General features: G+C 36.7%; 2 protein-coding genes across 2 annotated transcripts in view; both read left to right on the top strand.

Annotated features, from left to right (window-relative positions):
• The window catches only part of LOC107656659 (stromal interaction molecule 2-like), a 19,236-nt gene extending 12,292 nt beyond the window's left edge, over nucleotides 1–6,944 (top strand). The window contains exons 7-12 of the mRNA XM_016444599.1: nucleotides 1,418–1,595; nucleotides 1,677–1,838; nucleotides 3,428–3,528; nucleotides 3,740–3,978; nucleotides 4,706–4,889; nucleotides 5,124–6,944. Of these exons, the coding sequence (XP_016300085.1) occupies nucleotides 1,418–1,595; nucleotides 1,677–1,838; nucleotides 3,428–3,528; nucleotides 3,740–3,978; nucleotides 4,706–4,889; nucleotides 5,124–6,474 (2,215 nt within the window). The 3' untranslated portion in view covers nucleotides 6,475–6,944. The remainder of the gene's footprint in view (nucleotides 1–1,417; nucleotides 1,596–1,676; nucleotides 1,839–3,427; nucleotides 3,529–3,739; nucleotides 3,979–4,705; nucleotides 4,890–5,123) is intronic.
• A 4,224-nt stretch (nucleotides 6,945–11,168) lies between these two features.
• LOC107656851 (uncharacterized) lies at nucleotides 11,169–13,231 on the top strand. Its single transcript, XM_074186892.1, is given in 5 exon segments — nucleotides 11,169–11,277; nucleotides 11,368–11,745; nucleotides 12,544–12,693; nucleotides 12,920–12,957; nucleotides 13,094–13,231. Coding segments are annotated over 5 exon segments (741 nt in total). The 5' UTR covers nucleotides 11,169–11,240.
• Nucleotides 13,232–13,415: the final 184 nt, after the last annotated feature.

The following is a 13,415-nucleotide window of genomic DNA, read 5'->3' as shown; positions in this document are numbered from 1 at the left end:
GTCATATATTTGAATGTTGAGCAGCGAGCTCATTGGCTACCGATACAGGAGAGAACCAATCAGCTGTGCCATGTCATAATGATGTCATTAGGTCAGATTGAGTTAGACCTATCGGACTGCGCCATCTAGAGTTTCATGCCAGAACTCTGTATTTCTCATCTCTCATCTCTCCCCCCCCCCATAGATAGATAAGACCCCAGCACCCACCTGAGCAAATATAATAAATTTGAAAACTGCAGATAAAAATTGTCAGAGTTACAGTGCACAAAAACCCCTGGGTGGACTGACCTGAATGAACTGAAATAAACGCAGAATATAAAAGTTCTTTCTCCGTTTTCTGAATTACACAGCACAGCGAGAGCACACGTCACACGAGCACATTTATCTAAACTACCTATAATGCATTTCACTCGGGACTATAACAGCTATAGATAGTGATCTTCAGCGTCTCACGCAACACTGTCATTGATATGACTGCTATAAGCGCGTGCAGCTGAAATCAACCACACACTCATCCCAATGAAAACATCAACCTTAGAAATAACTAACGTGAACACTGGGATAATCGCTGATGTATATGGCAAACCCCTGTTGAAATGCATGCACAAGAATGCTTATTTCATTTAACCTGTTTCATGTCCGTTACTATCGCGTGTCCCTCAGAGCGATTATATATGCTCTAAACTGCGTTTTGCTCCAGCTGTATAAACACAGATGCTAAATGCTGCTGCTGCTAATGTGCTTAAAATTTCGCTCCTGCATACATTGCAAACTGCTAACATGACACTTAGTTTAAACTTGACTATGGTTGCTCATTTTTTAATTAAATTAGGTAGACCACGCAATACACACAGCGATATGGATTAGAAAAGCATTCACTTATCTTAGATGTTGATTTCGCTGTTCTGAAGCAAGCTGCAACTGCTACAGCAAACACTAGTCGTATATTTGAATGTTGAGCAGCGAGCTCATTGGCTACCGATACAGGAGAGAACCAATCATCTGTGCCATGTGATAATGATGTCATTAGGTCAGATTGAGATTTGTACTTGATTCAACAAGTCACAATTTATAATTTTTCAGAATTCAGTAATCCAGTAGTAGTTTTACTGGTGGTCTTATTAAAAATGTTACCAACCCCAAACATTTGATCAGTAGTGTAAAATACAGTGTTTTTTTAATTAACAAAAAATATCTGGCACTAAAATAATGTCCTAAAATAATAACCTCCCTAAACAAAAAAAATGCGATTATATATTTAAAATATATAATTAGCTTTTAAACTAGTTCATTTAAATTATTAGGAATCAATTCACTAAAATTAGACTTTCCAACACATCATACATGAGAGAGTGACATTGAAGAGCATTTTTTCAGGATCTTGCAGCATAAACGCTGCATTTTGAATTTTTAAAAGGTTGGAAAAGGCCCAAGAAGAGAAGCGCACAGTGGCAGTAGAGAAGAAGAATCTAGAGGAAAAGATGAGAGATGAGATTCAGGGTGCTCAGGAAGAGGCCAACCGCCTGCACAAACTCCGAGATGGAGCAGTGAGTGAACTCACCCGGCTTTGGTATGCAGAAGAAGAGCTTGAACAGGTAAGGATCTGCACTTCTCAGTGTTAACATATACTAACAAGACTCCACAAAACCCCATGATTCTCTGGGCTCCTTGTACAGGTGCGTGATGCATTGAAGAGGGCCGAGAAAGACATGCAGTACCTCTGGTCAGTCCCTGAATCTTTGCAGCTGTGGCTACAGCTCACCCATGAGGTAGAGGTCCAGTACTACAACGTCAAGAAGCAAAGTGCAGAACAACAACTAGCCACGGCTAAAGATGAGGTATTTTAGAGATTAATGACTCTCAAATGTATTATCATGCATAGAATCAAATACACAGTGATTCATATTTTCAGGTTTCAATTGTTTTGCCTTTTGAATTAAAGGAATTGTTCACCCAAAGACGAGAATTTGCTGAAAATTTACTCACCCCACAGGCCATCCAAGATGTAGATAAGTTTGTTTCTTCATCGGAATTCATTCAGAGAATTTTAACATTACATCACTTGCTCACCAATGGATCCTTTGTAGTGAATGGGTGCAATCAGAATGAGAGCTCAAACAGATGATAAAAGAATCACAATATCCACAAGTAATCCCACGTAAACCCACGACCCAAGTCCATCAATTAACAAATCCATCATTAACACATTTTTAACTTAAAACCATTGCTTCCTGCTTCTGGAGGCCTGCTGTGGGCGAAGCTAAAGAGTTACAAGCACTTGTGTGTCGATTGCTAACAAAACACAGAAATTTGATGCAATTTTACTTGCCTTCTGCAGTTCCGAATCATGACTGGGATCTTTTATCGCTGGGAATGCTCTATCTTTCAGTATCAAACGATGTGCAAATCCAGCGTCGAACTGGGCCTTGTTTATAAAACATTAGTCACTGAAATGATGGGAACAAACAAACACACTTGTGAAACTCTGTTGCTGCCCTGGAAAAACAAACTGCATCCAATGTTCCCGTAATGCTGGGTTCTTTGGGAAGCTGAACAAGGGGTTATCTTTACCTCACAACCAAAGACACACTTCTTTGGAGACATTTTTCTCAAGCAAGTCCTGTGCAGCGCTGCCAAATGAAGCGCGCTGATGGGCGTGCTCTTGCTCTCACTCTGGTTGACGTGTGCACCCGCTCTTCTGGAAGAAGTGCCCATACAAGGAATTCCACCCTTCATGACGTCAGAAATTTTTTTTTCCGAAACTTGTACAATCATGAAGAGACATGATCGAAGAAAAAAAAAACACTTTCCGAAACTTGTACAAACCCGGAAGGAGTGTATTTGACATAGAAATAATCCATCATACGTCCAAATCGTTTTTTGAAACTTTAACAATGTACAGTGGGTACGGAAAGTATTCAGACCCCCTTAAATTTTTCACTCTTTGTTATATTGCAGCCATTTGCTAAAATCATTTAAGTTAATTTTTTTTCCTCAAATAAATCTGCAAAAATGTCAACGATTCTGTGTTTTTCTGTCAATATGGGGTGCTGTGTGTACATTAATGAGGAAAAAAAATTAACAAATGATTTTAGCAAATGGCTGCAATATAACAAAGAGTGAAAAATTTAAGGGGGTCTGAATACTTTCCGTACCCACTGTAAATAACTCAGAATGCATGAAATAGCATTAGACCCCCATTGACAGACTGGGGTGATTATTATGATGTTTTTATCAGCTGTTTGAACTCTCATTCTGACGGCACCCATTCACTGCAGAGGATTCATTGGTGAGCAAGTGATGTAATGCTAAATTTCTCTAAATCTGTTCAGATGACAAAACAAACTCATCTACATCTTGGATGGCCTGAGCTTGAGTTAGTTTTAATTAGAATTGTATTATTCAATCACTTTGTATTTTTGCACAGGCTGAGAAGATCAAGAAAAAAAGGAATTCTGTGTTTGGTACGCTACATGTCGCACATAGCTCCTCATTGGATCAAGTGGATCAGAGAATTATGGAGGCAAAGTAATTTGTTTATTCTTATTTTAAACTTAAGACACTCTGAATAAATAATGCAAGGAAATATCTTTCATAATTTTTTTCAATATGGGTCCCAAACAATTTTTTGGGGCTAGTTTATCTATGCTAAATTTCAAATTTCAAGAAAACATCTGAATAATGAGTAGACTTAGTTTGGGCTTACAGTGACCTGCATACTGTATGTATTTTGTTAAAGGAATGCATTAGCAGAGGTGACTGCTTGTCTACGGGAGCGTTTGCACCGCTGGCAGCAGATTGAGAGCTTGTGTGGTTTTCCTGTGATGAAAAACGCGGGCCTGCCCAGTCTCACTGCTACACTCTACCCAGACCCCAACTGGATGCTAATGCCCCGGTCTGCAATGCAATCCTATCAAGCGCCTGTTTCGGTGGAGGACATGGAGGAAGAAATACCCCAGATTATACCACAGATTCCTGGTTGGTACTTTTGTGTTTTTTCTTTCTTAGTTAAATGTGTTTTATTTCTTCTGTTTTTATATAAATTTGACAAAGTGAGATTAAAATGTCAGCCAATCAGATTTCAATTGAATATCAATCAGGACATTTTATGCATGGTATGGAAAAAATAGCTTACAACACATTATAGCACTTTTAAAGGGTTAGTTTACCCAAAAATGAAAATTCTGTCATTAATTACTCACCCTCATGTTGTTTCAAACCCATAAGACCTTCGTTCCTCTTCGGAACACAAATTAAGATATTTTTGATGAAATCCGAGAGCTTTCTGATCCTGCGTCGTGGTACTCTCATGAATGGTGGAGGAGACCAGAAGAGGAGAAATTGTTGAATAAAAGTCATTATTTGTGTTTTCTTTGCGCACAAAAAGTATTTTCGTAGCTTCATAAAATGAAGGTTGAACCACTGATATCACATGGACTATTTTAACGATGTCCTTACTAGCTTTCTGGGCCTTGAACATGGTAGTTCCCTTGCTGTCTATACAGGGTCAGAAAGCAAAAATATCTTAATTTGTGTTCCGAAATTGAACGAAGGTCTTATGGGTTTGGAACAAGTAATTAAGGGTGAGTAATTAATGACAGAATTTTCATTTTGGGTGAACTATCCCTTTAAGTAATTTCAATTAGATAACTCAATGTTAGATTATTGAAACAGGCATTAATTATTAATATATTTTACTTTTCAGTCACAGTTGCACCTCTGAAATGTTCTCCACGGTCTCTGGTTCGCTCTCGCCGATCTGGGCATATTGTGCCATCACCTGTCATCGTATCACCTGACCCAGACCTCCTTATTCCCATACGAACTCCACTACGCCGATATGGAGATGAAGAAGAAGAGCATATCAAATTCTCCCCTCTTGTGAAACAGTATGTCAGCCAGGCATTTTGTCCTTTGATTTTGCATTGCATAGAAAAGAGCAGCTCAGAGATTCTTAAAAATACTTTACAATAAAGTTCAATTCATTAATATTAGCTAATGCATTAGGTATTATGAACTAATAATAACCAACAATTTTTAGAGCATTTATTAACCCAGGTTAATGCTTATTTATGAATATCTTTTTTGGACGAACATTTGCTGAGTGTCCATCTCTCTGATAGGGAGTCTATGGAAACATCTTCAGATACAGATTCTATCGGGTCCTCCATCAGCAGAATGTACAGCACCCTTGATGTCCCATCTCGGAGAAAATATATTTTCTCTGATAAAATGCCCCGAAAGATCTCCCTGGATGAACAAGACGACAGTCCCTCACGCAAAATCTCGGAGGAGGAGATGGACGAGTCTTTGATAGTGAACAACACCTCAAGGAAAGTTTCACGAGATGAACTGGACATTAATACTCCATCAAGAAAGACATCTAGAGATGAACTAGAGGCCTCTGTGGACCCTCCTAAACAACTGAGTAGAGGAGAAACTGAGGCCAGCGTTGACTCAAGGAAATTACCCAGGGATCTACCTTTCGATTCCACAATGAGGTACTACTCTACAGAGAAGATGTCTCCAGCAGCGATCAGCATGGATAGTCAGAGACGACGATCACTCAGAGACAGAAAAGATCATATGGACAGCATTTCTAGAGTGATACCAAAAGCAGAACTTGATATAGAGACCACAAGTGGAACTAGATATGCAGATGCCTTGAACACTTCCATTAAACACAAAGAAAACCGGGATTTTCCAACCAATATCCAGCGAGGAAGAGTGTTTAGGGAAAACTCCTTTGATGCCACCTTTGATAGTTCAGTGGAAAGCTCTAAAAAATGTAAGATGTTAGGCAAAACAGATTCAACCAAAGACATCCCTTCACGAATGATGGCACAAGATGAATTTGATGTGCCCAAGGATTTTGAAAGACTAAAAATAAGAGATATTTCCATGGATTCAAGGAACACACTGAAAGATGAGTTCGAGAGAAGCAAGTCCTTTAAAGAGAACAGGGATATCCGCATGGAAATTCCCTCAAAAAAAATCTCTCGAGATGAGCAAGAAGTCGCAATGGAGACACAACGAATACAACGCAAGATAGACAGCTCTGTGGAAACTCCCATTGGTAAAATACAAAGAGAGATGGTGGGTCTATCTGTGGAGGCTCCAAGGCGCAAGATATCGCAGGAGGAGTTTCTGGTTACAAACCCAGGACAGTTTGGCCCACCTGACCTCACCGTTAGTTCCCTGATGCACTGGAAACCAGCCTCAGACTCGCTCAGCACACTAGTGTATGACGGCATTCTAGAAAAGTCCTATGAGAACCCTCTCATGCCTAGTCCTGGGGATCTCAGTCATGCAGCTTCAGTGTCTTCCTCTTCCCAAAGCCTTTTAGGAAATGAAGGTCAATCTGCAAATTCATCTTCTTCAGAATCTGGCGGTAAAGACAAGGGCAAGAAATCTTCAAAGCTCAAGAATATATTCAAAAAGAAAAAGGAAAAGGGAAAAGATAAAGACTCATAAAGGTCAACAAGAAGTAGGAATTTAGACACTTTTAAAAGGCCAAAGTCTCTACTAAAACTGGCTTTGAAAACTGCCTTGTAAACTATAACATATGCAAAGCTAAACATGCTGAATGGAGTGCCTTTGGATTTTCTTGCAAAAGTTTTGATGCCAAAATTTGGCATCAAACACCGACAATTATTTTCCAAAATGTAGTTTACAGACTTTACTGACCTTTTGACCTTGACTTGCACAGATTTTTATGACCTATATAAGTATTATTGTGGTGTCTGTCTGATTTTATTGTACAACACTTGGGGCTACGTTTTTTTTTTCAGTATGCAATATAATAGATTTGACTGGAGAAATATTCTTCTTGAAATTACATTTATCCTAATGTCATTGCAGATATTTTGTGGGATCCCGCCCTTTTCCATTCTATATGATTATGTGAAAATATAAAATAAAAATCAAATTTATATTAAAGGAATAGTTCACCCAAAAATTAAAATTTGCTGAATATTTACTCACTATCAGGCCATCCAAGATGTAGATGATTTAGAGAAATTTAGCATTACATCACTTGCTCACCAATGGATCTTCTGCTGTGAAGTATTTATAAGAAACAAATACATCAAGACATTTTAACTTTAAGCTGTTGCTTTTGGCCAAAATACTCCACAATCCAGAGCCCATAATCCATAATAATATCCTCCTCCAATAAACATACATCCCCTGTTGTCCTCTCAGAACAAAACCTACCAACATATTTGTTTAGAACTGTTTTGGACTGTTTTCACTTATAAACGGTGTTCGATCTGTACATATTTCTCTTCTGATTCAGACAAGATGACTTTTTCCAAATTTTATGGATAGACGACTAGGTAAGTTATAACATCTTCGTGATGGATTTGTTTATTACAAACTTGCAGCTTATCTCTTCACAAGATGTTAACTGATGGACTGGAGTTGTGAGGATTACTTGTGGATTATTGTGATGTTTTTATCAGCTGTTTGAACTCTCTGTCTGACAGCACCCATTCACTGCAGAGGATCCATTGCTGAGCAAGTGAATCTCTTCAGAATAAACAAGCTTATCCCTATCTTGGATGGCCTGAGGATGAGTACACTGTCAGGAAATGTTCTTTTTTGGGTGAACTATTCCTTTAATCAAATTGGTTAACATTGCTGGAAATGTACATTCCAGCAGTCAGGGGTTTACAGATCTTTATCACTTTGAAAATAACCAGGCTGATACAGTGAACACTTTTGAGGCAAAATTAGTGTCTGGATTTGCCAAACTTTGCATGATTAATGACAACAAATGTCTGTGAATATTTTAGATAAAGAATAATATTGAAAATGTTTCAACCATATGACCTGAAGCAATAGCAAATAAAAAATAAGACATTCGCAAACACACCCCTAGACCTATTTTTGTTTCCAGAGATATGTAGTTAAAATGGTCTCATCTTGATCAGTGGAAGTTTTGACACAACATCTAAATTACATTTTTTTTATGTCATTATTTTGAATGACCAACCACCTTGTTGGCTGGTAGCATTAATTATTTAGTGTCATGAAACTCTCTAGTTTGTCTGCATTTTTCTTACCAATTTTAGAAATGTTTGATCTATCAGAAAGGGTGTTTTCCAGAATCTTTTGATGATTTGATGCTGTTCACGGGTTCTTGTAAGTGGTAAATCATGCTTTTATGTTTTTTAACCACAAATGTTTCCAGTGGTTGTTACAGTTTTTTTTTTTTTTAAATGTGTGTGTGTTAATATATAGCTATAATGACTTAATTATTATTATTATAATAATAATCTATATATATTATAATAATCAATTGCATTTGAGGTTAAATTTTTAACCCGCTGATACTGTTTTTTAAAACTAACAATTCAATAGGGGAGTTTAAATCGATTTATGTGGAAACAGGAAAACAAAAAGAAAAAAAAGAAAAAGGAAAAGGGGAAAGATAAAGACTCATAAAGGTCAACAAGAAGTAGGAATTTTAAAAGGCCATTCAAAAAGAAAAAGGAAAAGGGAAAAGATAAAGACTCATAAAGGTCAACAAGAAGTAGGAATTTAGACACTTTTAAAAGGCCAAAGTCTCTACTAAAACTGGCTTTGAAAACTGCCTTGTAAACTATAACATATGCAAAGCTAAACATGCTGAATGGAGTGCCTTTGGATTTTCTTGCAAAAGTTTTGATGCCAAAATTTGACACCGACCACCGACAATTATTTTCCAAAATGTAGTTTACAGACTTTACTGACCTTTTGACCTTGACTATTTTTATGATTTATGACCTATATAAGTATTATTGTGGTGTCTGTCTGATTTTATTGTACAACACTTGGGGCTACGTTTTTTTTTTCAGTATGCAATATAATAGATTTGACTGGAGAAATATTCTTCTTGAAATTACATTTATCCTAATGTCATTGCAGATATTTTGTGGGATCCCGCCCTTTTCCATTCTATATGATTATGTGAAAATATAAAATAAAAATCAAATTTATATTAAAGGAATAGTTCACCCAAAAATTAATATTTGCTGAATATTTACTCACTATCAGGCCATCCAAGATGTAGATGATTTAGAGAAATTTAGCATTACATCACTTGCTCACCAATGGATCTTCTGCTGTGAAGTATTTATAAGAAACAAATACATCAAGACATTTTAACTTTAAGCTGTTGCTTTTGGCCAAAATACTCCACAATCCAGAGCCCATAATCCATAATAATATCCTCCTCCAATAAACATACATCCCCTGTTGTCCTCTCAGAACAAAACCTACCAACATATTTGTTTAGAACTGTTTTGGACTGTTTTCACTTATAAACGGTGTTCGATCTGTACATATTTCTCTTCTGATTCAGACAAGATGACTTTTTCCAAATTTTATGGATAGACGACTAGGTAAGTTATAACATCTTCGTGATGGATTTGTTTATTACAAACTTGCAGCTTATCTCTTCACAAGATGTTAACTGATGGACTGGAGTTGTGAGGATTACTTGTGGATTATTGTGATGTTTTTATCAGCTGTTTGAACTCTCTGTCTGACAGCACCCATTCACTGCAGAGGATCCATTGCTGAGCAAGTGAATCTCTTCAGAATAAACAAGCTTATCCCTATCTTGGATGGCCTGAGGATGAGTACACTGTCAGGAAATGTTCTTTTTTGGGTGAACTATTCCTTTAATCAAATTGGTTAACATTGCTGGAAATGTACATTCCAGCAGTCAGGGGTTTACAGATCTTTATCACTTTGAAAATAACCAGGCTGATACAGTGAACACTTTTGAGGCAAAATTAGTGTCTGGATTTGCCAAACTTTGCATGATTAATGACAACAAATGTCTGTGAATATTTTAGATAAAGAATAATATTGAAAATGTTTCAACCATATGACCTGAAGCAATAGCAAATAAAAAATAAGACATTCGCAAACACACCCCTAGACCTATTTTTGTTTCCAGAGATATGTAGTTAAAATGGTCTCATCTTGATCAGTGGAAGTTTTGACACAACATCTAAATTACATTTTTTTTATGTCATTATTTTGAATGACCAACCACCTTGTTGGCTGGTAGCATTAATTATTTAGTGTCATGAAACTCTCTAGTTTGTCTGCATTTTTCTTACCAATTTTAGAAATGTTTGATCTATCAGAAAGGGTGTTTTCCAGAATCTTTTGATGATTTGATGCTGTTCACGGGTTCTTGTAAGTGGTAAATCATGCTTTTATGTTTTTTAACCACAAATGTTTCCAGTGGTTGTTACAGTTTTTTTTTTTTTTTAAATGTGTGTGTGTTAATATATAGCTATAATGACTTAATTATTATTATTATAATAATAATCTATATATATTATAATAATCAATTGCATTTGAGGTTAAATTTTTAACCCGCTGATACTGTTTTTTAAAACTAACAATTCAATAGGGGAGTTTAAATCGATTTATGTGGAAACAGGAAAACCACAACTTTCCGATCTCACTGCACCAGTGTATACATTTAGAGCTTGTTTAGTTTACATGACAAACCTGAATGGAAAAATATGTGGGTAGAGGTTGTGGTTACGGAAACATCCATGTACATTTTATCAGGCTACAGAGCAATACACATCACAGTTAAATACATTCTCACAAAAACACACAAAAAACATGCACACATTTAGTGAATTCAGGCCAAAACGAACATTTTGACTTTCACTAAAGAAAGAGGAATCAATTAAGTTCACTGCTATAGTTTTAGAAGTGACCTGTATAACAGGATGTGACAGTAGGTTTCCTGTTATGGCCTGCTTGAACAACGTTACCTCTGAAATTCTTCTAAGGACTTTTATAACGACAGTTAAACCTCAACATGTTTCTGCTAGTTACAGCATATCAATTCAGCTTCAGTTAGACATGAACTGATAGGCACAAATGATATTCTGTGATGTGCTGACAACAATATAACATTTGATACATTTGATTTTAAATTAATAATTGTAAAGATCCCTTTATATTAGAATACAAATTTTTTTTGGACAATTTTATTTTGAGAGTTTTTGAGAGAATCAAACTTTCTTTAACAACCAGACGATCAACATAATGTGTACAAATTTAAATACTAATGAATTTAATAAACCCCTTAATCTAAGCAAAAGAAAAAATCCCCAACCTCTAAGCATATCAAAGCCCTTTATCAGAAATCCCTCCCACCACAGTCAGCCGGGCGACATTTACACTGAAGACCCTTTGCTTTTTTTTTATCAGTCACTGAGATGGAGCGAGCGATAGTTATTGTCGTCACGCTTGTATGTAAGTCCATTTTTGTCTTTATTTGTTGCATTCATTTGATTTGATTGATAGTCATCTTTCTTGTTTTTGAACGTGTATCTGCTTTTGCAGGTGTTTTGTTCTGTGAACAGCAGAGAGTGTTTGGGACACAATTGAACATAAGAGTAAAGGCAGGAGAGAGCATCACTCTGTACTGTGACTGTGTCATACCATTTGGATCACACATTGCTTGGTGGAGAAACTGCTCACATGAGCATCAACCATCTCTGTTAATAGAGTCTGGAAACCTGTTCACTGGGATGTTTCCACGCTTCAGTTTAGTGTTCAACAGCTCCAGTAACTCCTATGATCTACATATTACAAACGCCAGTGTCTCTGATGAGGGATTGTATTACTGTGCAATAAAAGAAAGAAAAGTACATGATGTACACAGCATTATAAGCTCTGAGTACCAGTATGGAAACAGAAGTACTCATCTATCTGTCTTGGGTAAGAAAATATCTACTTTTATGTTACTTCTTTTGGTAAACTTTAAAGAAACTGTAGACTGTATTTGACAAAACCCTGTTAAGTGTGACAAACATGCAAAAAAATAAGAAATCAGGAAGGGGGCCAACACTTTTTCACACCACTGTACATATATATCAATCAAGCATAGCATTAGTTCTGGAAGGTCACATTAGTCAAGCCGGCATCAGCTGACTCTCGGCTACTCACTCTACTCACATCTACCTATAGGAATACAACGCCTATCTCAGCTTTCCTATATGACCCAGGACCTATATGTGATTTTCATAAAAGAAAAATCTATAATTTTGACGCATACAGTGTATTTTTGGCTATTGCTACAAATATACCCCAGCGATTTAAGACTGGTTTCGTGGTCCAGGGTCACATAAAAGGTCCTTCAGTATTATCAGCAGCTTTTGCGTTGCTCAATAGCTAATGAGCTGCTCTTATCCATGCTAGGCTGCATGGATGCGCAGGGAGTTCTTGCCCAGAACAGAACCATACCATATATATGATAATAAAAATGACTCCTACAAATGTGTATATATCCATATTTTAAGAGATAGATAGATAGATAGATAGATAGATAGATAGAACAGATCCCAAAAAAACAAAAAATTCACAAAAAAACATAAAAGTGGATGTACAAATACAAGATGTAAAAGATAAATTCACTGTGGCAACACAACACAGTGGAAACATCCTTAAAAATATATGATAAACTAAGTAAATGTCTATACAAAAATGTGTAGTTACTTTCACTTACGTTTGATTTAGAGCCAGTGTCTCCTCATCCTGAGAGGTTCACACCTCCTGTATCAGACCTCTGCTGGACGCTGCTGTTCAGTGTGTGTCCGGTGTGTGTTCTCCTCTTCTCTCTCCTCTCCTCCATCTGTGTGTACTGCTTCTGTCAGAGGAAAACAACAGGTTATCATTCACTCCTGAACTCTTTCTTTTCTTTACCAGAGATATAATGTGCCAGACACCAGCTTTGATTATTCTGATGTTACAAGATTTGCTGCATTATCATCATTAATTTACATTATCGTCGTCACAAAATGAACAGAATACATTGTCACAATTTTTAGAGGTTTGTGAACCATTATTAGTTATTATTTTTCTGAATTAAGTTATTTTAATTTTAATTTCCTAGTTCCTGCAACAACACAGACTGAGAACAGACATAATGAGGTAGGCTACTGCATTACACTTGCACATCCTTACATCCCAGAATAACTTCTTTTTCTTCTCAAACATTCCAGTTTGTATTTTGTATATTAATATTGATGATATTAAGTAGCCTAAATAAATACTTTTTTTTTCACAGAGTAAAGATGACGTCTGCTACGCATCATTGAACACACTTTCCATGTTGAAGAGAAAGACATTGCAGAATTCAGATTTTTGTATTTACACTGAGGTCAGAACATAAAGAGAGGATTCTGCATCTTCACACCTGAAATAGTTAACCCTCGGTCGCGTAAACGCAATCATGGGGTCTTGCTTCACATTTCACAGTTTATAATTAACCCGGGGTTAATAAATCCTGTGTATTTAGAAACTGATGTTTCACATGGTATCCCTTAACCCCTGGGTTACGTTCTTATTTGCATATTTGCGGCGTCGGTGACAGTGATTGGACGAACACA

Source organism: Sinocyclocheilus anshuiensis, unplaced genomic scaffold (assembly GCF_001515605.1).
Source record: "Sinocyclocheilus anshuiensis isolate Anshui unplaced genomic scaffold, SAMN03320099.WGS_v1.1 scaffold85, whole genome shotgun sequence".
In the NCBI taxonomy this organism is placed as follows: domain Eukaryota; kingdom Metazoa; phylum Chordata; class Actinopteri; order Cypriniformes; family Cyprinidae; genus Sinocyclocheilus; species Sinocyclocheilus anshuiensis.
The sequence above is the reverse complement of the archived record's forward strand: the minus strand, read 5'-3'. Positions and strand labels throughout refer to the sequence as shown.